The sequence below is a fragment of the Moschus berezovskii genome, chromosome 4 (assembly GCF_049115385.1).
Source record: "Moschus berezovskii isolate FMDL1 chromosome 4, NW_MosBer_1.0, whole genome shotgun sequence".
Classification (NCBI taxonomy): domain Eukaryota; kingdom Metazoa; phylum Chordata; class Mammalia; order Artiodactyla; family Moschidae; genus Moschus; species Moschus berezovskii.
In genome coordinates this window covers 7720504-7746544 of record NC_142463.1, presented here as the reverse complement: position 1 = coordinate 7746544, position 26041 = coordinate 7720504, and the positions used below count along the sequence as shown (strand labels likewise).

The following is a 26041-nucleotide window of genomic DNA, read 5'->3' as shown; positions in this document are numbered from 1 at the left end:
ATTTTCAGCGCCCTAAAATCATCCATGCCTCTCCCATTCATTACCTACTGCCATTTCTGTAAGATCTGGAAACCACTGGACTTTTTACTGTCTCCTTAATGTGCCTTTTCCCGAATGTCACAGAATTGGAATTACACAGTATGTAACCTTTTCAGACTGGATGCTTTCTCTTAGTAATATATATCGAAGGTCCCTCCATGTCTTTTCAAAGACCTGTTAGTTCATTTCTTTTTAGTGCTGAGGAAGTTAATTTTTTAAAACAGTGAATTCAAAGAACTAAGTAGAAATCACAGAAATAACATTGCATTTAAAAAAAATCTTAGCTAGACACGATTTTAGATTTAGTAATTTGGAAGGTATATCTGAGAAAATCACAGAGAATACAGCACCAGGAGGCAAAGAGATGAAAAATGTGAAAAATAAGTCAAAGACATTTGGTGACTAAATCAAGAAAGCTCAATTTGCATTTAATAGGCTGTTCTGAAGGAGAGAAGAGAGGGTGGGAAAAAGGCAGCGTTCAAAGCATGAATGACAGAGTTTCAGAACTGAAGAAAGACACACGTGCTGAGTTTGAAAAAGTGTGCTGAGTCCTAGACGAGGTAAATAAATTCACACCTGGACAAGCCATACCGGGACCGCAGAATGTTAAAGATAGAGGAGAATCATGAAAGCCAGCAGAGAGAAAACAGACTACATTCCAAGCCCTGATGGCCCTGCCAAGCCAGGTGCCCCCCAACCCACCCACCGTCTCCATACAAGCTCGTCTCTGGGCGTCCTCTCCCACCTTCTCCCGTGGAGGAGCCCCCTGGGTGCTCGGCGCTGTCCTGCTGAGATGTTGCAGCTCTACCTTGTCCATTTTGCTCCTCCTCCTGGCTCAGCCCAGGCCTGGGAAGTCTCCAAGCCTCCTGCTGGCCTCGCCTCTCCCCTCGCTCTTCATCACTGCCACCATCACAGTTTGCCTGACACCACCATGCCCCTGTCTTCACTGGCCTCTGTTCCCCGTGGGCTCGGCTTGCTTCCCCACATAAAGAATAAGCCCTCGGAGCTCTGGGAACATCTCTGTGATCTTCCCCTCCATCTCCTGCCCAAGTGAGCGTGGTGTTGGCTACACAAGGTGTGTGGAACAAATACTTTTGAACCCTTCATCAGTCGGTCCTTGGGAGCCAAATGTAAGCTGAATTTGCACGCTGAGTCAAGTCCATTTTTACAGGTTCTTTAGTCCCTTTTGAAAGCCTATTTCCCTACTTGATGATCTGGCCAGAATGAAGTTAATAGGCATTATCCAGCCACAATTAAAGCCTTTCACTTTATTATTTACCATTATTTTTAACCTAATAATAAAATTCCACCATCATTTCAGGTGCCTGAAAGAGTACAAAGAAGTAAATAAACATCATTTGTCATCCTGCTGGTCAACATTAATTACTGAAAATATTTATTTATTCATTCTACATTCAACAGACATTTACTAAATATCTATTTTATTCCAAGTACCATGCTAAGTTTTGGCAGTGTAGCAATACAAATTTTTCATAGGATTTTTCTTTATTTTTAATACTAATTTTGAGTAGAAAATATACACATTTACAAAAGTGGGATCTTACCTTATATACTGTCGTGTATCCTATTTTTTATACTTTACACCATCCCAGCATTTTCTCACACATTGTCTAGTCTTCAAAGCATGATTTTAATTAATTTGTGCCTTGGGCTTCCCTGGTGGCTCAGTGGTAAAGAATCTACCTGCCTGTGCAAGAGACAAAGGTTTAATCCCTGGGTCAGCATGATTTCCTGGAGAAGGAAATGGCAACCCACTCCAGAATTCTTGCCTGGAGAATCCCATGGACAGAAGAGCCTGGCAGGCTACAGTCCATGAGGTAGCAAGAGTCAGACATGACTGAGTGACTAAGCAACAATATCCCATTTTATTGATATGTCACAGTTTCTGCAATGAGTCATTACTCCTGCACTTAATCCACTTTAAAAGTACCCCTTCTGCAGCCCAGTGAATTAGCAGGATGAAAAACAGGAACGTAAAGGCATCCACTTCAAAGGGATTCATGGAGTCTGGTGGAGAGTGAGTCAGAGCTGGAGGTGGGAGTTCACTGGGCCTTCATGCGGGCTGGATTTGGGGTGGGCTTTCAATGATAAACTTTGAAGCCAGGTGACTGTGTCTTTGAGAACTAATGAGAGGCTAGACCAGAGCAGGAATAAGAGGGCCCAGAACCATCATCCGGGGGAGAGGTGACAAAGGATGTCTGCACTTGTCTCTGAGCTAAAGATGCTGAGAAAGGACTGTGTCCAGAGGAGGGAGAGGGAACACGTTACGGAGACTGCCCTCACCCCGAGTCGAGACTGAGGCAAGAAATGCACTTTGAACTGAAGGGGGCTGCCTTTCAACATTCCTAATTCCTGCAGCCTCCCCCACATGGTTGTGAACTCTGGTGGTAAGGGCTATATCTTCTGGCTGTGGGCTAGCAAATGACTCATCTTCACCGCCCATGGAGTCCTAGGCTTGGTTGCGGTGGGTACAGAAGGAAAGGGCTCCTGGCCTGTCACTAGCATCTAGCGGGTCCCTGCCATATGCCAGATGCTGGGCTAAGAGATGTGGATAACTTTTCACATGTAATCCTCACATTGTCGGCTCTGCCTGGGAAGGTGGCACCAGCCATTCACTCAACTGATGAAAAGCACTGATGGCTCATCAGTGATGCATCAGAAATGCTCTTTGTCTAAAAATTTTTTTTCACTGGAGTCTGGTTTATTTACAGTGTTGTGTCAGTTTCAGGTGTGAAGCAAAGTGACTCAGTTACATACTTACACATATCAATCAGTTTTAGGTTCTTTTCCCATATAGGTCATTACAGAGTATTCGGTAGAGTTCCCTGTGCTATAAAGTAGGTCCTTGTCACTTATCTCTTTTATATATTATATGCAGAGGTGATGCTGTGAAAGTGCTGCACTCAATATGCCAGCAAATTTGGAAGACTCAGCAGAGGCCACAGGACTGGAAAAGGTCAGTTTTCATTCCATCCCAAGGAAAGACAATGCCAAAGAATGTTCAGACTACCGCACAATTGCACTCATCACACACACTAGCAAAGTAATTCTCAAAATTCTCCAAGCCAGGCTTCAAAGGTATATGAACCAAGAACTTCCAGATGTTGAAGCTGGATTTAAAGAAGGCAGAGGAACCAGAGATCAAATTGCCAACATCCGTTGGATCATCAAAAAAGCAATAGAGTTCCAGAAAAATATCTATTTCTGCTTTATTGACTATGCCAAAGCCTTTCACTGTGTGGATCACAACAATCTGTGGGAAATTCTTCAAGAGATGGTAAAACCAGACCGCCTGACCTGCCTCCTGAGAAATCTGTATGCAGGTCAAGAAGAAACAGTTAGAACCGGACATGGACCAGCAGAGTGGTTCCAAATTTTGAAAGGAGTACTTCAAGGCTGAATATTGTTACCCTGCTTATTTAACTTATATGCAGAGTACATCATGAGAAATGCCAGGCTGGCTAAAGCACAAGCTGGAATCAAGATTGCTGGGAGAAATATCAATAACCTCAGATATGCAGATGACACCACCCTTATGGCAGAAAATGAAGAAGAACTAAAAAGCTTCTTGATGAAAGTGAAAGAGGAGAGTGAAAAAGTTGGCTTAAAACTCAACATTCAGAAAACTAAGATCATGGCATCCCATCCCATCACTTCATGGTAAACTCATGGGGAAACAATGGAAAAAGTGACAGACCCTATTTTCTGGGGCTCCAAAAATCACTGCAGATGGTGACTATAGCCATGAAATTAAAGGACACTTGCTCCTTGGAAGAAAAGTTATGACCAACCTAGATAGCATATTAAAAAGCAGAGACATTACTTTGTCAACAAAGGTGCGTCTAGTCAAAGCTATGGCTTTTCCAGTAGTCGTGTACAGATGTGAGAGTTGGACTATAAAGAAGGCTGAGCCCCGGAGAATTGACGCTTTTGAACTGTGGTGTTGGAGAAGACTCTTGAGAGTTCCTTGGACTGCGAGGAGATCCAACCAGTCCAATCTAAAGGAAATCAGTCCTGAATATTTATTGGAAGGACTGATGCTGAAGCTGAAATTCTAATACTTTGGTCACCTGATGCGAAGAACTGACTCATTTGAAAAGACCCTGATGCTGGGAAAGATTGAAGGTAGGAGGAGAAGGGGACGACAATGGATGAGATAGTTGGATGGCTTCACCGACTCGATGGACATGAGTTTGAGTAAGTTCTGGGAGTTGGTGATGGACAAGGGAAGCCTGCTGGGCTGCAGTCTATGGGGTCAAAAAGAGTTGGACATGACTGAACGACTGAACTAAACTGATTAATATATATTTGTATTTTTACGTATTTTTTGTGAAGTTTATATATTATATCTATATATACATATGTTTTTAAATGGCTTCCTAGGTGGCGCTAATGGTAAAGAACCCACCTGCCAATTCAGGAGACATGAGCTGTGAAAGTTGCTCAGTTGTGTCCGACTTTGCAACCCCATGGGCTATTCAGTCCATGGAATTCTCCAGGCTGGAATACTGGAGTGGGTATTCCTTCTCCAGGGAATCTTCCCAATCCAGGGATCGAACCCAGGTCTCCCACATTGTAGGTGGATTCTTTACTGTCTGAGCCAGCCGGGAAGCCCAAGAATACGAGGGTGGGTAGCCTATCCCTTCTCCAGCAGACCTTCCTGACCCAGGAATCCAACTGGCATCTCCTGCATTCTTTACCAGCTGAGCTACCAAGGGACAACAGACGAGGGTTTGATTGCTGGGCCTGAAGGATCCCCAGGGACAGAGGAGCCTGGCGGGCTACAGTCCATGGGGTCGGACACAAGTGAAGCGGCCTAATACTTACATACTTTATATTTTATATATAGCAGCGTGTGTATGTCAGTCCCAATCTCCCAATGTATCCCTCTCCACTCGCTTACACCCTGGAAACCGTAAATTTGTGCACTACGTTTGTAACTCTATTTTGTATTTGTTTTGTGGATGAGTTCATCTGTACCCTCTTTAAAAATACTTCGCTTAGAAGCGATACCACAGGATACTTGTCTTTCTCTGTCTGACCTCACGTGGTCTGACGATCTCTAGGTCCATCCGGAAACACTCTGGACTCTGGGTGGCAGTAGCCCATGAGGTGTCTGGTCTGTACTCATGCGGCTCGGAGCCCACTGTGCTATTTTTGCTTTACTTTTTCAGAGGAGGAAACGGAGGTCCCAAGAGGTCAGGAAGTCCCACTCACCCAGAGCCTGAAGGGGAGCTGTGTCCTCTCAAGCTCCAGCCCCTCCGCTTCCCTGTTGCTGCCCTTCCAGACCCTCCCGGGCCCTGGTTTCATTCAAGGGGTGAGCTTGGCTCAGGCTTCCTGTGGCTCATTCTGATTCAGCAAGACTGCGCGAACCTGACAGGTTGCTTCCTGACTAATGAGAGGCAGCGTCCTAACTAGGTCAAGGCTGGGCCTGCACACCGGGAGCAGGTGAGTAGGAGGAGAGGTCCCGGCCTCCCATAGGTGTTTATAGGCACGAGCTCGACGGAGGAGGCCTTGAGGCTCCAGGTGAGGCTGGAGGATACGAGAGCTGCCCTGTTCTAGAAGCTGGGTCCCCACGGCCCCTGCTCACACCCCCGACTTCCCACTTGGGGCCTTGGGATCCAAACTGGAACACACTCCTCGAGGCACAACTTTCTCAACGAGTCGACCCACCTGTTTCTTCAGAGCTCTTCTGTACCAGGTAATCGTGGAGTGAGGGTGGGATTCTTGGGGATGCTGAAGGCCGTGGCAATTTAAAAGATTCGGCCAGCTCACGGCCCCTCAACCCCTAGAAAGCGGCATCCACTCTGTCTTCTGGGTGTCCTGAGGACATGTCAGATGGGGACCATGGGGAGAAGGCTCATCTCAGGAGAGTCCCTAATTCTGCCCATGATTTATCGATGGTCTGAACTTGCAGATCGATGCTCAGTGGCGGGGGTGTGGAGAGATGTCCTCTCATTTTGGGATGGGGGATAAATTGAATCACTGCTATGCCTCTATTTTTGACCTCTGAAACGGCAGCTTCTTGCAGTTCAACCGCCGAGCACTGTCCTCTCTCTGATTGCCTGATGCCACGGGTCAGACTGGGTTGTGCTGAGGACCTTCCCCTCCCCCAGGGGTCAGGTCCTTGTCCGGCCCCCTCCCTGGAGATGGCAGGACCATGAGACACCCCTACAGGTCCCTTCTTGCCAGGTGGGGAGACAACCCAGGGAGGTGGATTTTTACCCAAAGATGCACATAGCTCAGTTGGTCAAGAATCTGCCTGCAATACAAGAGGCACTGGTTCGATTCCTGGGTTGGGAAGATCCGCTGGAGAAGGGATAGGCTGCCCACCCCAGTATTCTTGGACTTCCCTTGTGGCTCAGCTGGTAAAGAATCCGCCTGCAGCGTGGGAGACCTGGGTTCAAACCCTGGTTTGGGAAGATCCCCTGGAGAAGGGAAAGGCTACCCACTTCAGTACTCTGGCCTGGAACATTCCATGGACAGTATAGTCCATGGGGTCTCAAAGAGTCGGACACGATGGAGCGACTTTCACTTTCACTTGTTTCCACACACCTCTTAGGAGTGGGCCTACTGCCAGATTCTGAGTTTTTGACTGCTGATTCAGTTCTCTTCCCACTAGGCCAGTTGGAGGTCGCTGCTAGTATGGAGCCAGAAGGGGGTCCAGTGGGCCAGTTAACATGAGGCATCACTGGAAATGTCATCAGATGCGGGGAGATGGCATTTTCCAGAACTCCTCTTGGAGGCAGTACTGCATGCGGTCAGAAGTGTTTTTAGTTCCAGCTCAGACACCGGAGAGTTGAGTGAACTCGGTTTCCCCATCTGTACAACGGGATGATAATAGTGTCTATGTCATGGGGATGTCGTGGGGATTAAAGGAATGAATAGTTGTAATTTGTACTGTAAGCAATAGAGTCTGTAGATACAATTTACAAAACATTTAAAAATCATTGTAGGGTACTTAAAGAGTGTCTAGCACTTTGGAAGAGCCACTGAAGTATTTGCTGTTATTCTTATGAAGACATTTGGGAACTGGTGTTGCTGGTGTGTGTGTGTGTGTTTGGGCCCGCACTGAGTGGCTGAGGATAGAGAAAAATTCTTAAGCAGACACTGGGGTCCCCCTTTCCCTCCCCACTCCCCTGTCCTGTGCCAGGGCGCATACATGCTCAGTCTGACTCTTTGCAACCCCACAGACTGTAGCCCTCCAGGTTCCTCTGTCCGTGGAATTTTCCAGACAAGAATACTGGAGTGAGTTTCCACTGCCTACTCCAGGGTATCTTCCTAGCCCAGGGATCAAACCCATCTCTTGCACTGACAGGTGGATTCTTTACCACTAGTGCCACCTGGGAAGCCCCGTCCTGTGCCAGCTTCGGTTCTAAATACACACACGACAAACACTTAGACCAGCAGCCCATAGGGGCTGGAGTTAGCGTGAATCCACAGCCTTCCCACTCCACGTCAACATCTCTCACACAGGGGCGTCATCGTCAGCCTCAGAGGTTTTACAGTACAAGGCATGTGTGGGCATTTGTGAGGTCACATAAGGCCATCCTTGTCAGGTCCTTCGACAGGTCTCAGCCTTAGTGATGACTATTTGGTTTGGGGCAATAATAATAACCCACTCATCTCTGCTAGAACACAAACTTTACAAGGCCGGGATCTCTGTTTCATCCATGAAGCATCCCAAGTTTTTGGAGCAATGCAGGCACAAGGTAGGAACACAATACAGTTTTGCAATATGAATGAATCAATTTGTCCCCGCCCTACAGGAGATTAGGGTCTGAAAGAGGAATCCAGAAAACAGTCACAGAGGCTATGGAAATCAATTCAGACTACTTTAAACTGGGACACACTCAACTCCTCCCCAGTTTGCTATCCCAATCCTATTTATTCTACTGCTTGCCCTCTCTCACCTGGAAAATAATAGACTCACTTTCTGTCCCTTTTCCCCTGAAGCCAAAAGAGGGATTTCCTAAAATGTAAATCAGGTAAGATCACTCCCTTGTCTAAAGCAGTTTGAAATCTTACCATTGCCTCCAGGCTAAAGTTCAGTTCCAATGGCCAATAAGCACATGCAGAGGTGCCCAACATCATTAGCCATCATTGTATCAATGCCAATCCAAACCATAGTCAGGTACCACTTCACACCCTCTGGCATGGCTGTTATTAAAAAAGACACAATAGCCAGTGTTGATAAGGATGTGGAGGCATTAGAATCTTAACCCATTGCTCATAGGAATGTAAAATGGTGCAGCTGATGTGGGAACAGTCTGGCAGCTCCTCAAAAAGTTAAACACGGAATTACCATCTGACCCAGCCATTCCTCTCCTAGGTAAATACCTAAGAGCTTAAACAAACCCTTGATCAATTTTCTAGAGGACACTGTTGAACTGCATCTTCCTACCCTATTTTCATTTCTATCCCATTTCTCTCCCATCTAGGTTTCTTAATAAAGTTTCAATTTAGCAACACCATTATGTATTACAAGCCCCATTCTCTTGGACTGCCCTTTGCAGGTCTAGATTTTAAGATGAAGACGGTTCTTCCACCCGTGTTTAGGCTATCACATATTCTTAGGCAATCACGTATCCAAGCAATAATATTCATAATGGATTGAGTAAAATAATGATAGTTTATATTTCTTTCCCAACAACGTTGAATTAAGTTTTAAACGATACATGTACATGGTAGAGAAAACGTAAACAGTTGTAAAGGGCAGACAGAATGAAAACTGCAATCACAGAAAACTAAACAAACTGATCACATGGGCCACAGCCTTGTGTAACTCAATGGAACTAGGAGCCACGTGTTGTAGGTCCACCGAAGACAGACAGGTCATGGTGGGGAGTTCTGACAAAACATGGCCCACCGGAGAAGGGAATGGCAAACCACTTCAGTCTTTTTGCCTTGAGAACCCCAGGAACATTATGAAAAGGCAAAAGGATATGACACTGAAAGATGATCTCCCCAGGGTGGTAGGTGCCCAATATGCTACTGGAGAAGAGTGGAGAAAAAACTCCAGAAAGAATGAAGGGATGCAGCCAAAGCAAAAATAACACCCAGTTGTGGATGTGACTGGTGATGGAAGTGAAGTCCAATGCTGTAATGAACGATATTGCATAAAAACCTGGAATGTTAGCTCCATGAATCAAGGTAAAGTGGAAGTGGTCAAACAGGAGATGGCAAGAGTGATGTTGACATTCTAGGAATCAGTGAACTAAAATGGACTGGAATGGGTGAATTTAACTCCGATGACCATCATATCTACTACTGTGGGCAGGAATCCCTTAGAAGAAAGGGAGTAGCCATCATAGTCGGCAAAAGAGTCCGAAATGCAATACGTGGGTGCAATCTCAAAAACAACAGAATGATCTCTGTTCATTTTCAAGGCAAACCATTTAATATCACGGTAATCCAAGTCTATCCCCCCCAACCACTAACGTCAAAGAAGCTGAATGGTTCTATGATGACCGACAAGACCTTCTAGAACTAACACCAAAAAAACAGATGTCCTTTTCATCATAGGGGACTGGAATGCAAAAGTAGGAAGTCAGGAAATACCTGGAGTAACAGGCAAATTTGGCCTTGGAGAACAAAATGAAGCAGGGTTTTCCCTGCTAACAGAGTCTTGCCAAGAGAACACACTGGTCATAGCAAACACACTCTTCCAACAACACAAAAGATGACTCTACACATGGACATCACCAGGTGGTCAACACCAAAATCAGATTCATTATATTCTTTGCAACAGAAGCTCTATACAGTCAGCAAAAACAAGACTGGGAGCTGACTGTGGCTCAGATCATGAACTCCTTATTGCAAAATTCAGACTAAAATTGAAGAAAGTAGGGAAAACCACTAAACCATTCAGATATGACCTAAACCAACTCCCTCACAATTTGTACAGTGGACGTGACAGATTCAAGGGATTAGATCTGATAGAGTGCCTGAAGAACTATGGATGGAGCTTTGTAACATTGTACAGGAGGCTGTGATCAAAACCATTCCCAAGAAAAAAAATGCAAAAAGGCAAAATGGTTGTCTGAGGAGGCCTTACAAAGAGCTGAGAAAAAAAGTGAAGCAAAAGGCAAAGGAGAAAAGGAAAGATATATTCATCTGAATGCAGAGTTCCAAAGAATAGCAAGGATAGATAAGAAAGCCTTCCTCAGTGATCAGTGCGAAGAAACAGAGGAAAACAGTAGAATGGGAAAGTCTAGAGATCTATTCAAGAAAATTAGAGATACCAAGGGAACATTTCATGCAAAGATGTGTTCAATAAAGGAGAGGAATGATAGGGACCTAACAGAAGCAGAAGATGTTAAGAAATGGTGACAAGAATACACAGAAGAGCTGTACAAAAAAGATCTGAATGACCCAGATAACCACGATGGTGTGTTCACCCACCTAGAGCCAGACCTCCTGGAATGCAAAGTCAAGCAGGCCTTAGGAAGCATCACTATGAACAAAGCTAGGGAGGTGATGGAATTCCAGTTGAGCTATTTCAAATCCTGAAAGATGATGCTGTGAAAGTGCTGCACACAATATGCCAGCACATTTGGAAAACTCAGCAGTGGTCACAAGGCTGGAAAAGGTCAGCTTTCCTTCCAATCCCAAAGAAAGGCAATGCCAAAGAATGCTCAAATTACCGCACAATTGCACTCATCTCACATGCCAGTAAAATAATGCTCAAAATTTTCCAAGCCAGGCTTCAACAGTACATGCACTGAGAACTTCCAGATGTTCAAGCTGGACTTAGAGAAGGCAGCGTAACCAAAGATCAAATTGCCAACATCCATAGGATCTTAGAAAAAGCAAGCAAGAGAATTCCATAAAAACAAGATTGCTGGGAGATATCAATAACCTCAGATATACAGATGATATTACCCTTATGGCAGAAAGCAAAGAGGAACTAAAGAGCTTCTTGATGAAAGTGAAAGAAGAGATTGAAAATTTTTGGCTTAAAACTCAGCATTCAAAAAACAAAGACGATGGCATCTGGTTCCATCACTTCATGGCAAATAGATGGGGAAACAATGGAAATAGTGATGGACTTTATTTTGTGGGGATGAAAAATCACTGCAGATGGTGACAGCAGCCATGATATCAAAAGATGCTTGCTCCTTGGAAGAAAAGCTATGGCCAACCTAGACAGCATATTCACAAGCAGAGACATTACTTTGCCAACAAAGGTCCATCTAGTCAAAGCTATGGTTTTTCCAGTAGTTGTACATGGATATGAGAGTTGGACCATAAAAAAAGCTGAGTGCTGAAAAATTGATGCTTTTGAACTGTGGTGTTGGAGAAGACTCTTGAGAGTCCCTTGGGCAGCAAGGAGATGAAAACAATCAATCCTAAAGGAAATCAATCCTGAATATTCACTGGAAGGACTGACGCTGAAGCTAAAGCTCCAATACTTTGGCCACCTGGTGTGAAGAACTAAAAACCTGACTCAATCGTAAAGACTCTGATGCTGGGAAAGATTGAAGGCAGGAGGAGAAGGGGACGACAGAGGATGAGATGGTTGGATGGCATCACCAACTCAATGGACATGCATTTGAGCAAGCTCCAGGAGTTGGTGGTAGACAGAGAAGCCTGGCATGCTGCAGTCCATGGGGTTGCAAAGAGTCAGACACAACTGAGCAACTGAATTGAACTGTAAAGGGTGTACAGAGGAGGCCATGTGACTCTTAGACCTCACCTTGCTTCCTACTTCCCTCCCCAGACTCACATCACAGGTGGGACTCCCCAGAAAGTAGGCTCCAATGCAGAATGTTTATAGGGGAGGGGCCCTGGAACATCCTTCCTTGAAGGGAGGATGGTGGGGGTTGTGCAGAGGTAGAAGCTGGGCTGAGAATCTGAAGGAGGTTCTGGCTCAGCCCATGGGGAGGCCTGGAGCTGGGATGCTTTAGAGTATCAGTCAGGACAAGGGGATCAGGACTGTATATTCTGGGCAGAACAGTCATCAAATACAGTCCTTTCTGGAGTGTGACCAAGAGGAAGTTCTTTTCAGCTCCCTGAAGGGCACCCAGGTGGCCCAGCACCAATGGAGTTCATGTCATTCATGGTCACCAAGTTTCCTTTGGCCCTTGCCACCCTTTTTGTGTGTGTTAGTCACTCAGGCATGTCTGTAGCATATGGACTGTAGCCATGGACTGTAGCCTATGGCCCATCCATGGACTTCTCCAGGCAAGAACACTGGAGTGCGTTGCCATTTCCTCCTCTGGGGATCTTCCTGAGTCAGGGATTGAACGTAGGTCTTCTGCATTGCAGGCAGATTCTTTACCATCTGAGCCACCAGGGAAGCCACCTTTTTTAGCCAAATGCTTATTTTTTTAAGATTTTTTTAATGCAGTCTATTTTTAAAATCTTTATTGAATTTGTGACAATATTGGAAGTGGTTGTTTAGTCCCTAAGTTGTGTCTGACTTTTGTGAGCCCATGAACTGTAGCACACCAGGCTCCTCTGTCCAGGGGGATTCTCCAGGCAAGAATACTGGAGTGGGTTGCCAGTATTCCTTTTTTTTTTAAATTTATTTTATTGGAGGCAAATTACCTTACATTAATATATTGGTTGGTTTTGCCATACATTGACATGAATCCGCCCTGGGTGTACATGTGTTCTCTTTCTTGAACCCCCCTCCCACCTCCCTCTTCCCCATATCCTCCCTCCATGTCATCCCCGTGCACCAGCCCCAAGCATCCTGTATCATGCGTCGAATCTGGACTGGTCACTTATGATAATATACATGCTACAATGCAGTTCTCCCCAATCATCCCACCTTCACCCTCTCCCACAGAGTCCCAAAGACTGTTCTATATGCCTATGTCTCTTTTGCAGTCTCGTATACAGGGTTCAGGTTACCATCTTTCTAAATTCCATATATATGCGTTAGTATACTGTATTGATGTTTTTCTTTCTGGCTTACTTCACTCTGTATAATTGTCTCCAATTTCATCCACCTCATTAAAACGGATTCAAATGCATTCTTTTTGATGGCTGAAAAATACTCCATTGTGTATATGTACCAAAGCTTTCTTATCCATTCATCTGCAGATGGACATCTAGGTTGCTTCCATGTCCTGGCTATTATAAACAGTGCTGCAATGAACATTGGAGTACATGTGTCTCTTTCAGTTCTGGTTTCCTCGGTGTGTCTGCCCAGGAGTGCGATTGCTGGATCACATGGCAGTTCTATTTCCAGTTTTTTGAGGAATCTCCACACTGTTCTCCATAGTGACTGTACTAGTTTGCATTCCCACCAACAGTGTAAGAGGGTTCCCTTTTCTCCACACCCTCTCCAGCATTTATTGCATGTAGACTTTTGGATAGCAGCCATTCTGACTGGTGTGAAATGGTATCTCATTGTGGTTTTGATTTGCATTTCTCTGATTATGAGGGATGTTGAGCACTTTTTCATGTGTTTGTTAGCCATTTTTATGTCTTCTTTGGAGAAATGTCTGTTTAGTTCTTTGGCCCATTTTTTGATTGGGTCACTTAGTTTTCTGGAATTGAGCTGCAGGAGCTGCTTGTATATTTTGGAGATTAATCCTTTATCAGTTGCTTCATTTGCTATTATTTTCTCCCATTCTGCAGGCTGTCTTTTCACCTTGCTTAGAGTTTCCTTTAGGTGCAGAAGCTTTTGATTTTAATTAGGTCCCATTTGTTTCTTTTTGCTTTTATTTCCAATATTCTGGGAGGTGGGTCTTGGAGGATCCTGCTGTGATTTATGACAGAGAGTGTTTTGCCTACGTTCTCCTCTAGGAGTTTTATAGTATCTGGTCTTACATTTAGCTCTCTAATCCATTTTGAGTTTATTTTGGTGTACGGTGTCAGGAAGTGTTCTAGTTTCATTCCATTACAAGTGGCTGACCAGTTTTCCCAGCACCACTTGTTAAAGAGACTGTCTTTTGTCCATTTTATATTCTTGCCTCCTTTGTCGAAGATAAGGTGTCCATAGGTGCGTGGGTTTATCTCTGGGCTTTCAATTTTGTTCCATTGATCTATATTTCTGTCTTTATGCCAGTACCATACTGTCTTGACGACTGTGGCTTTGTAGTAGAGCCTGAGGTCTGGCAGGTTAATTCCTCCAGTTCCATTTTTCTTCTTCAAGATTGCTTTGGCTATTCGAGGTTTTTTGTATTTCCATACAAATTGTGAGATTATTTGTTCTAATTCTGTGAAAAATATTGTTGGTAGCTTGATTGGGATTGCATTGAATGTATAAATTACTTTGGGTAGTATACTCATTTTCACAATATTTATTCTTCCAATCCACGAACACAGTATATTTCTGCATCTATTAGTGTCCTCTTGATTACTTTCACTAGTGTTTTATAGTTTTCTATGTAGAAGTCTTTTGTTTCCTTAGGTAGATATATTCCTAAGTATTTAATTCTTTTCGTTGCAACAGTGAATGGAATAGTTTCCTTAATTTCTCTTTCTATTTTCTCGTTATTAGGGTATAGGAATGCAAGGGATTTCTGTGTGTTGATTTTACATCCTGCAACTTTACTGTATTCATTGATTAGCTCTAGTAGTTTTCTGGTAGAGTGTTTAGGGTTTTCTGTGTAGAGGATCATGTCATCAGCGAACAGTGAAAATTTTACTTCTTCTTTTCCAATTTGTATTCCTTTTATGTCTTTTCCTGCCCTGATTGCTGTAGTCAAAACTTCCAGAACTATGTTGAATAGTAGTGGTGAGAGTGGACACCCTTGTCTTGTTCCTGACTTTAGGGGAAATGCTTTCAGTTTTTCACCATTGAAGATAATGTTTGCTGTGTGTTTGTCGTATATAGCTTTTATTATGTTGAGATATATCCCTTCTATTCCCACTTTCTGGAGAGTTTTTATCATAAATGGATGTTGTATTTTGTCAAAGGCTTTCTCTGCATCTATTGAGATAATCATATGATTTTTATTTTTCAGTTTGTTAATGTGGTGTATTACATTGATTGATTTACGGATATTGAAGAATCCTTGCATTCCTGGGATAAAGCCCACTTGGTCATGATGTATGATCTTCTGAATGTGTTGTTGGATTCTGATTGCTAGAATTTTGTTAAGGATTTTTGCATCTATATTCATCAGTGATATTGGCCTGTAGTTTTCTTTTTTTGTGGGATCTTTACCAGGTTTTGGGATTAGGGTGATAGTGGCCTCATAGAATGAGTTTGGAAGTTTCCCTTCCTCAGCAATTTTCTGGAAGAGTTTGAGTAGAAGAGGTGTAAGCTCTTCACTAAATTTTTGGTAGAATTCAGCTGTGAAGCCGTCTGGACCTGGGCTTTTGTTTGCTGGAAGCTTTCCGATTACTTCCTCTATTTCCGTGCTTGTGATGGGTCTGTTCAGGTTTTCTATTTCTTCCTGGTTCAGTTTTGGCAATGTGTACTTTTCTAGGAATTTGTCCATTTCTTCCAAGTTCTTCATTTGATTGCTATATAATTGCTGATAGTATTCTCTAATAATCCTTTGTATTTCTGTGTTTTCTGTTGTGATCTCTCCATTTTCATTTCTAATTTTATTGATTTGGTTCTTCTCCCTTTGTTTCTTGATGAGTCTGGATAGTGGTTTGTCAATTTTATTTACCTTCTCAAAAAACCAGCTTTTGGCTTTGTTGATTTTTGCTATGGTCTCTTTTGTTTCTTTTGCATTTATCTCTGCCCTAATTTTTACGATTTCTTTCCTTCTGCTAACCCTGGGGTTCTTCATTTCTTCCTTTTCTAGTTTCTTTAGATGTAGAGTTAGGTTATTTAGTTGACTTTTTTCTTGTTTCTTGAGGTGTGCCTGTATTGCTATGAACTTCCCCCTTAGCACTGCTTTTACAGTGTCCCAGAGGTTTTGGGTTGTTGTGTTTTCATTTTCGTTCATTACTATGCATATTTTAATTTCTCTTTTGATTTCTTCTATGATTTGTTCATTATTCAGCAGTGTGTTGTTCAGCCTCCATTGGCATTTTTAATAGTTTTTCTCCTATTATTGAGATCTAATCTTATTGCATTGTGGTCAGAAAAGATGCTTGGAATGATTTCAACTTTTTTGAATTTATCAAGGCTAGATTTATGGCCAGGATGTGATCTATCCTGGAAAAGGTTCTGTGTGCGCTTGAGAAAAAGGTGAAATTCATTGTTTTGGGGTGAAATGTCCTATAGATATCTATTAGGTCTAACTGGTCTATTGTATCATTTAAAGTTTGTGTTTCCTTGTTAATTTTCTGTTTAGTTGATCTATCCATAGATGTAAGTGGGGTATTAAAGTCTCCCACTATTATTGTGTTATTGTTAATTTCCCCTTCCATACTTGTTAGTAATTGTCTTACATATTGCGGTGCTCCTATGTTGGGTGCATAAATATTTATAATTGTTATATCTTCTTCTTGGATTGATCCTTTGATCATTATGTAGTTTCCTTCTTTGTCTCTTTTCACAGCCTTTGTTTTAAAATCTTTTTTATCTGATATGAGTAATGCTACTCCTGCTTTCTTTTGGTCTCTATTTGCGTGGAATATCTTTTTCCAGCCCTTCACTTTCAGTCTGTATGTGTCCCTCGATTTGAGGTGGGTCTCTTGTAGCCAACATATATGGGGGTCTTGTTTTTGTATCCATTCAGCCAGCCTTTGTCTTTTGGTTGGGGCATTCAACCCATTTACGTTTAAGGTGATTATTGATAAGTATGATCCCGTTGCCATTTTCTTTATTGTTTTGGGTTCGAGTTTATATACCCTTTCTGTGTTTCCAGTCTAGAGAAGATCCTTTAGTATTTGTTGGAGAGCTGGTTTGGTGATGCTGAATTCTCTCAGCTTTTGCTTGTCTGTAAAGCTTTTGATTTCTCCTTCATATTTGAATGAGATCCTTGCTGGGTACAGTAATCTGGGCTGTAGGTTATTTTCTTTCATCACTTTAAGTATGTCTTGCCATTCCCTACTGGCCTGTAGAGTTTCTGCTGAAAGATCAGCTGTTATCCTTATGGGGATCCCCTTGTGTGTTATTTGTTGTTTTTCCCTTGCTGCTTTTCATATTTTTTCTTTGTGTTTGATCTTTGTTAATTTGATTAATATGTGCCTTGGGGTATTTCGCCTTGGGTTTATCCTGTTATGGACTCTCTGTGTTTCTTGGACTTGGGTGATTATTTCCTTCCCCATTTTAGGGAAATTTTCAACTATTATCTCCTCAAGTATTCTCTCATGGTCTTTCTTTTTGTCTTCTTCTTCTGGGACTCCTATGATTCGAATGTTGGGACGTTTAATATTGTCCCATATGTCTCTAATATTGTCCTCATTTTTTAAATTCTTTTTTCTTTTTCCGACTCTGTTTCATTTATTTCTACAATTCTATCTTCTAGCTCGCTTATCCTGTCTTCTGCCTCCGTTATTCTACTGTTTGTGCCCTCGAGAGTGTTTCTGATCTCATCTATTGTATTATTCATTGTATATTGACTCTTTTTTATTTCCTCTAATTCCTTATTGAACATTTCTTCCATCTTCTCAATCATTTTCTCCAGTTTATTTATCTGTAACTCCATTTTGCTTTCCAGATTTTGAATCATTTTCACAATTAAAATTCGAAATTCTTTATCGGGTAGGTTCCCTATATCTTCCTCTTTTGTTTGTGTTGGTGGGCATTTATCCTGTTCCTTTACTTGTTGGGTATTTCTCTGCCTCTTCATCTTGCTTATATTGCTGTGTTCGGGGTGGCCTTTCCGTCTTCTGACAGTTTGTGGAGTTCTCTTTATTATGTAGTTACCTCGTTGTGTGTGGGGTTGGATGGGTGACTTGTCAAGGTTCCCTGGTTAGGGAAGCTTGAGTCGATGTTCTGGTGGGTGGAGCTGGGTTTCTTCTCTCTGGAGTGCAATGAAGTGTCCAGTAATGAGTTTGAGATGTCAGTGGGTTTGGGGTGGCTTTGGGCAGCCTGTATATTGAAGCTCAGTGCTATTCTCCTGTGTTGCTGGATAGCTTGCGTAGTATGACTTTCACTGAAACTTGTTGACCTTTGTGTGGTGCCTGGTTTCAGTGTATGCATGGAGGCCTTTGATGAGTACCTATCAGTTAATGTTCTCTGGAACCGGAGATTTCTGGTGTTCTCAGGATTTGGCCTTAAGCCTCTGCCTCTGGTTGTCAGTCTTAATCTTGCAGGAGGCTCAAGGCTTCTCCCTCTTCTGTTTTCTGGTCTCCCTAGTGTCTAATTCCCGTCCTGACACCAGGATGCGGTGGTGGATACTTTTTTTTTCCCCCCGGCTCTCCTATTCAGTCCTGCTATGGGGAGGGAGGAACAGCTAACAAATATCCCTGGCGTCTGTGGGGAGTGCTCGCAGTGTCTCGGCTACACTGGGAATGGTCCCGCTCGAGGCGTGTGTGCTTTCCCTGTTTATGCTGCTTAGGCTTTAGTTTGCTCTGCTGCGAGCTGTCCGCAGCTGGCACTGGGTTGCCTGCACTTCCCAGGTCTGAGCGGCTCAAGTTCAGGTCCTCGGGTACTCGACCAAGGTGCAGACTTGGCTGGGCCTGCGTTTTGTGCCTTCCCCGGTCCTAGCAGCTCAGGTGACCAGGCGTTTGGCGAGCACGGTCGCTGCGACTTATCGCCTTCCCGGTCCCTGCCGCTCGGTTTTCTGGGAGTACAACCGGTGCAGTTTCTCAGGCAGATATCGACCAGCCCGAACCCAAGAAGTCCTGTCCAGCAAGAAAGCCTGCCTGCAGCTTGGTGCGGGAAGCCTCTCTGGGGCCGCGGCTGCCCCCGCCCCGGCGCTGGCCGCCCTCCCCGCCCGCATCGGTGGGGGCTGGGGGCTGGGCCGCCCGCTGCCGCTCGCTCCCTCAGCGCCCGGTTCTGCAGGCGGGCCCGGCTTGGGGCTTTTCGCAGGCTTTTTCCAGCCCTCTCACCCTTCAGCTGCAACCTCTGCTCTGGTATCTTAGGTTCGAGTCCTCAGTTTGCCCTGGGGCGTTCATGCCCGGTTCTCCCTCAGCCCGGTTCTCCCTCTGAGTGCCGCCGCTGGTTCTCCCTCTAAGAGCACAGCCGTTCTCCCTCTAAGCGCCGCCGCTGGTTCTCCCTTTAAGTGCCGCCGCCAGTTCTCCCTCTAACGCCGCCGGCAGTTCTCCCTCTGAGCGCCGCCGCCGCCGGTTCTCCCTATAAGCGCACAGCCGTTCTCCCTCTGAGCGCCGCCGCCGGTTCTCCCTCTGAGTGCCGCCGCTGGTTCTCCCTCTAACGCCACCAGCGGTTCTCCCTCTAACGCTGCCGCCGGTTCTCCCTCTGTGCGCCGCCGCCGGTCTCCCTATAAGCGCTGCTGCCGGCGCCTCCCTCCCAGTCCACGTCTGCTGGTGAGGGGCGTGGGTGTCTGCGCCGCTTCTCTGCTGAGAGTTTCCTCTGGGCACTTAGTCTGTGAGTTTTAATTATTTCTGTCTTTTGTCTCCCAGTTATGCGGCCCTCTGAGGTTCCACTCGCCAGTGTTTCCAGGTGTTTGGAAACTTCTGTCTCTCTCTTTTTTTTAAGCCTCCCTTCCCGGGACCGAGCTCCGTCCCTCCCTCTTTTGTCTCTCTTTTTATCTTTTTGTCTATTTCCTACCTCCTTTCATGACTATGGGCTGCTTTTCTGAGTGCCTGATGTCCTCTGCCAGTATTCAGAAGTTTTTTTGTGGGATTTACTCAGTGTTCAAAAGTTCTTTTGTTGATTTTGTGGGGGAGAAAGTGGCTGCCCCGTCCTATTCCTCCGCCATCTTCCCGTCACCCCTCTGCCATTTCCTTCTCCAGGGATCTTCCCGAACCCAGGGATCAAACCCATGACTCCTGCACTGCAGGCGGATTCTTTACCAACTGAGCCACAGGGAAGCCCATATTACAATATTGCTTCTGTATTTTTTTTTTATGTTTTTGGTTTTTGGACATGAAGCATGTGACCTGACCAGCAATTGAAACTGCACTGTCTGTATTGGAAGGTAAAGTTGCGACCACGGGACCACCAGGAAACTTCCTAATATGTTTATTTATTGACTTTATTTGTGCCTTCATGGCATGTGGGATCTTAGTTCCCTGACCAGGGATCGAACATGTGCTCTGCACAGTGGAATCATGGAATCAGCCACTAGACCACCAGGGAAGACCCCTGAAATGCTTGTTTTTAAGTTTCATTTTCTTGTCTGTCTGGAGGATCCCTTGAGCCTGAATGAGTCGTCAGAGTCCTCTCTGTCCCATTCCCAACGCCCTGCCCCTTCCCCAGGGTCGGAGTCCACGTGGAGGGGCAACTGGGCCTCAGCCTTAGAAACCTGGAGAGGAGAACCTCAAGAATCAAGGCTTCCCCCCACCCCTCGGGCTTCCCTGGTGGCTTGGATGGTCAAGAATCTGCCTGCAATGCAGGAGAACTGGGTTCGATCCCTAGGTCGGGGAGATCCCCTGGAGAAGGGAATGGCAACCCACTCCAGCATTCTTGCCTGGAGAATCCCATGGACAGAGGAGCCTGCTGGGCTACTGTCCACAGTGTTGCAAAGAGTCGGACACGACTAAGCCACTAACACTTTCACTTTCCCCACCCTCCCACCCCTCCTTTTTTTCAAAGACAACTTTCTGGGGCTCTAGATTTATATAAAGCTCACACGTGTCAGTTTCTGGCGGTTGGACAGTTGCGGAATGCCACTCAGCCCTCCTCCCGTCCCACCAGGGGCTCAGCGTTTGATTAAGAATATGCTGGGTCTGGCTAAAGTAGTTGCAGGTTATCACAAATCTGTCGTAAGGAGGTTTGTCAACCGGTAATAAAAATACAACACAAAATACACTTTTCCAAATCTCCGTTCCTAACATCTCATGGACAGAGGTGCTGTCAGACTGCATGGCAGGGAGAGGAGAGTGAGGGAACAGGGGCTTGGCAAGTAATAACGGGGTGTGAGCTCTGTGTGGGAGGGGGACAGGCCCCCAGCGTGGTCGGCTGGCCCGAGGGGTGAGCTGCACCTGCCTGGGAGGGCGGCTCTGGTGCATCGCAGGACGGGACTGCCAGGGACTCAGCTTCGCTTCCTGTGCCCCTTCCAGCACCATGACGTCCTGCCCCGTCCTGCAGAGGGAGAGGGTGTTCCAGTCAGGAGCCCACATCTACAGGATCCCGGCTCTGCTCTACTTGCCTCAGCAGAAGACCCTGCTGGCCTTTGCGGAAGAGCGGACGAGCAAGAAGGACGAGCAGGCCAAGCTCATTGTCCTGCGCAGGGGAAGCTACGATGCATCCACCCGCCAGGTCCAGGTAAGGCCGGACAGGGGTACCGCCACTCTGCTGGGCATACGGGAACCAGCCCACCCTTAGATGGCTGAGGTCTGGGGGCCAGAGGGCTCGAGGGCCCATCAGGGGTGGACAGAGAAGGTATCCCCCAGTGATCGCCCAGATCTCACACAGGTTCACCCAGAACAAGTTCGGCTGGCCTGGCGGCATCTGCTTTGGTACAAGTCAGTCGGGGAAACTGGTTTTGGAAAGATCCCCCTACATCCTTGAGATGCTGAGGGAGGACCAGCTCAGCATCACCTACCTGGGGGGCAGGGTGTTTGGGGCGATTGCCTGGGTCCTGAGTTCCAGCATATAGATAAGTAATTCTGATGAAGATCCCCAGGCTGGCTTATCACATGTGAAGGATTTAATATTGTCATTCTTTTTACTGTGTGCTCATTGTTTCCGTGTAGTTGCTTAGAGCGTGGGTTTGAAGCAGAGGGACCTGGGTTCATGTCCCAGTTCCACGGCTAAGCAGAAGGACAGCCTTGGGAGGCTCATCTGCCCTGTCTAAGCCTCTCAGTCTGCAGATGTAGGATGGAGGTAGTACTACCTGTGCCCAGGAGTTAGAGGTTAGTGTTAGATAAGACCATGGGTGTTAGATCCTTGGCACGTGTCTGCCCTTAGACTCACTCACTGGGGGATGGTTTTTTAATGAATAGGAGCTTCCCTGCTAGTGGTAAAGGACCCAGCTGCCAATGCAGGAGACGTCAGCGATGCAGGTTCGATCCCTGGGTTGGGAAGATCCCCGGGAGGAGGGCATGGCAACCCACTCCAGTACTCTCACATCAATGAACAGGGATAGAGAGCAGAGCGGCAGCATCTACGACGTGGACTCAGGGACTCCGGAAGCTCACTGAGTCCTAGGGTCACGGTGCCGCCCCCTGGCAGACCGCATTAATAGAGTATGATGTGTGAAAGACGGGAGGTGATGTCACGCTCAGTCCCACCCTGGCAGACCATTGGTTAGTCCTAAGGCTTTGCCTTTCAAGAAGGGGAAGCTGGATGGAGCTGTTAAGTTGAAGGATCCAGGCTGGAGCTGGGCAGAGCTGGTGCCCGAAGCATCTTTGTACTTGAGGTCTAGCACGTCATGGGTGCCCTGGATGGGTGCTGGAGGGTTTGGGTGGGGTTGGGCCATCTTGGAGGGAGTGAGGCAGAGCCCTGGCTCCCGCTCTGGGAAGTGTTGTAAGGATGAAAGAACGCTAGTCCAAGAGTGCTCCTCCACGGCCCTTCCTGCTAACTTGCCTGCCCCCAGAGCGCCCCCTCGTCACGGTCACTGGCCCTCTCGGGCTCTGCTTCTCCTCTCCTCTCCCGCAGTGGCACTCGCAGGAGGCGGTTTCCCAAGCCCAGCTGGAGGGCTACCGGTCCATGAACCCAAGCCCCCTGTATGACGAGGCCACGGGCACCGTTTTCCTCTTCTTCATCGCCATCCCCGGGCAGGTGTCGGAGTATCACCAGCTTCAGACCAGGGTCAACGTGACGCGGCTGTGCCAGGTCACCAGCCTGGACCATGGCAGGTCCTGGAGCCCCCCCACCGACCTCACGGACTCTGTCATTGGTTCGGCCCACAAGGACTGGGCCACGTTCGCGGTGGGCCCTGGGCACTGCCTGCAGCTGCAAAACCCGACACGGAGCCTGGTGGTGCCAGCCTACGCTTACCGCAACCACTGCTCCCTGCAGGCGCCTTCCCCCTCCGCCTTCTGCTTAGTCAGCCATGACCACGGGCAGACGTGGGCGAGAGGGAGCTTCGTGGCCCAGGACACCGTGGAGTGCCAGGTGGCCGAAGTTGGGGATGGGCAACAGAGGGTGCTGTATCTGAACGCGAGGACCCCTCTCCGAGCCAGGGTCCAGGCCCAGAGCACCAACAACGGCCTGGATTTCGAGGAGTCTCAGCGGGTGCAGAAGCTGGTGGAGCCCCCCTACGGCTGCCAAGGGAGCATCGTCGGCTTCCCCAGCCCCCACGCAGGCTCCGAACCCCCGGACTGGTGGCTGCTCTACACCCACCCGACTGACCCACAGCAGAGATGCAACCTGGGCGTGTACCTCAACCGGTGGCCCCCCATGCCCTCAACCTGGTCGGAGCCCACCCTGCTGGCCCCCGGCAGCTGCGCTTACTCAGACCTGCAGAGCATGGGCACCGGCCCTGACGGGTCACCTCAGTTTGGGTGTCTGTACGAATCGGATGATTATGAGGAGATAGTCTTTGTAATGTTCACCCTGCAACAAGCCTTCCCAGCTGAGTTTTTGCCGCAGTGAGCGACGAGCCCACTGGGTGCTGCCCACGAGGGCTTTGCCCACCAAGAGGCTGGTGGTTCTCTTCCGCCCAGGTCCCTCTGGACTGGGGAGGCCGCCTCTTGCTTCCCTCTGTTGAACATGTGATCGAAAGTGTGCCTCGTGTGTGTCTCCAGCTGGGCACCTTCCCTCCTCTGTTGTCTCAGCCTCCCCAGAGGATTCTATTTTCAGCCCAGAAACTGAAGGAACCTGGCTTCTTGGAGCCCCTGGGCTCAGCTTGCCTGCTCCCGCACAGCCCGGGTTTTCTGCAGGTCTTCATGAATTATCTGCTGCTGCTGCTGCTGCTGCTAAGTCGCTTCAGTCATGTCTGACTCTATGCGACCCCATAGATGGCAGCCCACCAGGCTCCCCCGTCCCTGGGATTCTCCAGGCAAGAACACTGGAGTGGGTTGCCATTTCCTTCTCCAATGTGTGAAAGTGAAAAGTGAAGTCACTCAGTCGTGCCTGACTCTTAGTGACCCCATGGACTGCAGCCTACCAGGCTCCTCCGTCCATGGGATTTTCTAGGCAAGAGTACTGGAGTGGCTGGCCATTGCCTTCTCCGCATGAATTATCTAGTCCAGCCCATTTCTCCTTAGCTCATCACGTTCCTGGGCACAGGCTGGGACCGGGATGCAGATTAGCAGAGACGTGCATGTACGTTTGTGTGTCTCTCTGTATGTCCTCAATGCTTTAGAGCAGGGCCCATGAGCACAGCTTTGCAGGGAGATAAGGCAGAGTCTAGGAAAAGTCAGCTGGCTTCTATTGTTGTGTAAGTTTCCCAGGGCTGCTGTAAAACAGTACCACCAAATTAGTGGCTTAAAACAACAGAAATTCACTCTCTCACAGTTCTGGAGGCTAAAAGCCACAAATCAAGGTGTCCAAAGGGCTGTGCTCCCCACAAGGGAGCACGGGCACGTCCTCCCCTGCCTCGTCCAGAAGCCCAGGCCTCCCTTGGCTCTTGGCTGAATGACTTTCAGGTCTGCCTCCGTCTTCCCATGGCCGTCTCCTCCTTCCTCTCTGCTCTCTCTTCTGTATCTTTTAAGGACACTTAGGGCCCACCTGGACAATCCAGGATGACCCTTCACTTAACTACCTCTGCAAAGACTCTTTTCCAAATAATGTCACATTCACAGCTATGGTTTTTCCGGTAGTCATGTACGGATGTGAGAGCTGGACCATAAAGAAGGCTGAGCCCTGAAGAACTGATGCTTTCAAGTTGTGGTGCTGGAGAAGACTCTTGAGAGTCCCTTGCACTGCAAGGAGATCAAACCAGTCAGTCCTAAAGGAAATCAACTCTGAATATTCATTGGAAGGACTGATGCTGAAGCTTTAATACTTTGTCCACCTGATGTGAAGAGCCGACTCATTGGAAAAGACCCTGATGCTGGGAAAGATTTAGGGCAAGAGGAGAAGGGGGTGGCAGAGGATGAGATGGTTGGATGGCATCATCGACTCAATGGACTTGAGTTTGAGCAATGGGGAGATAGTGGAGGACAGAGAAGCCTGGCGTGCTGCAGTCCCTGGGGTCACAAAGAGTTGGATACAACTCAGCGACTGAACAACCACAAAAATCCCAATACAAAACGTTTAAGAAAAAATCACTCTCTTGAACGCTTGCCTTTCACAGAGGTTGTGCGGTTGCATGCTAAGTGCTTTACTCATGTCTGACATGAATTTGAGCAAACTCCAGGAGATGGTGAAGGACAGGGAGGCCTGGCGTGCTGCAGTTTGTGGGGTTGCAAAGAGTCAGACGTGACTTTGCAGCTGATCAACAACACAGCGGTAAAGAATGAACTGCTACACACGATAGCATGGGTGATTTGCAGACACTGTGTTGAGTGAAAGAAGACTTGACTCAAAAGAGTACACACTTAATGATTTTATTCATCTGAAGTTCAAAATCAGACTAAACCAATCTTCCAAATAAATGAGGAGTGGCCAGCTCTGTGGAGGAGAGCTGTTCACCAAAAACGGGCTGGCAGGAGACTTCTGGGTGGTGGAGATCTTTTCTTGCTTGATCTAGTGCTGGGGAGGTGAGTGATTCCGGGTGTTAGGAAGAATGATCTGTGAGCACAGGGTTTGTGCACCTCACTCTATACACGTTATACCTCAATAATAAAAATAAACATCGAACTGAATCGTAGATTTTCTAGTTAAAGCTCCTCATCAATATATTGTGTTGGGTTGTAAAACTTTGGAACTGAGTATTTTTAATTAAAAAATTTGGCGGGACTGAATATTATTAATGAACTTTTTTGGGGGAATAATTTTAGATTTATAGAAAAGTTACAAACATAGTACAGAGTGTTCCCGAACACCCCACACCCAGTCTCCCCAAATATTATCATCTTACATAACTGTGGTACATTTGTCAAAATGAAGAGGCTTCGCTGGTACATTACTATTAACTCAACTCTGGACTTCATTCAGATTTCTCTAGTTTTTCCACCAATGTCCTTTTTCTGTTCTGGGATCCAATCCAGGATACAT

The 26041-nt window shown here is 46.6% G+C and overlaps 1 protein-coding gene across 2 annotated transcripts; it reads left to right on the top strand.

Moving 5' to 3' along the window:
• The first annotated feature begins 5614 nt into the window (after positions 1–5614).
• Positions 5615–25795, top strand: LOC129549184 (sialidase-2). Of its 2 annotated transcripts, none has more exons than XM_055416232.2 (3): positions 5615–5761; positions 21055–21259; positions 22595–25795. In XM_055416232.2, the coding sequence occupies exons 2-3, from the start codon at positions 21059–21061 to the stop codon at positions 23531–23533; spliced, it is 1140 nt and encodes a 379-aa protein (XP_055272207.2). In that variant the 5' UTR covers positions 5615–5761; positions 21055–21058; the 3' UTR covers positions 23534–25795. The 2 variants fall into 2 exon arrangements, with proteins under 2 accessions (XP_055272207.2, XP_088691243.1); XM_088835117.1 differs by lacking the exon at positions 5615–5761 and adding an exon at positions 19856–19970.
• The last annotated feature ends 246 nt before the right edge of the window (positions 25796–26041 follow it).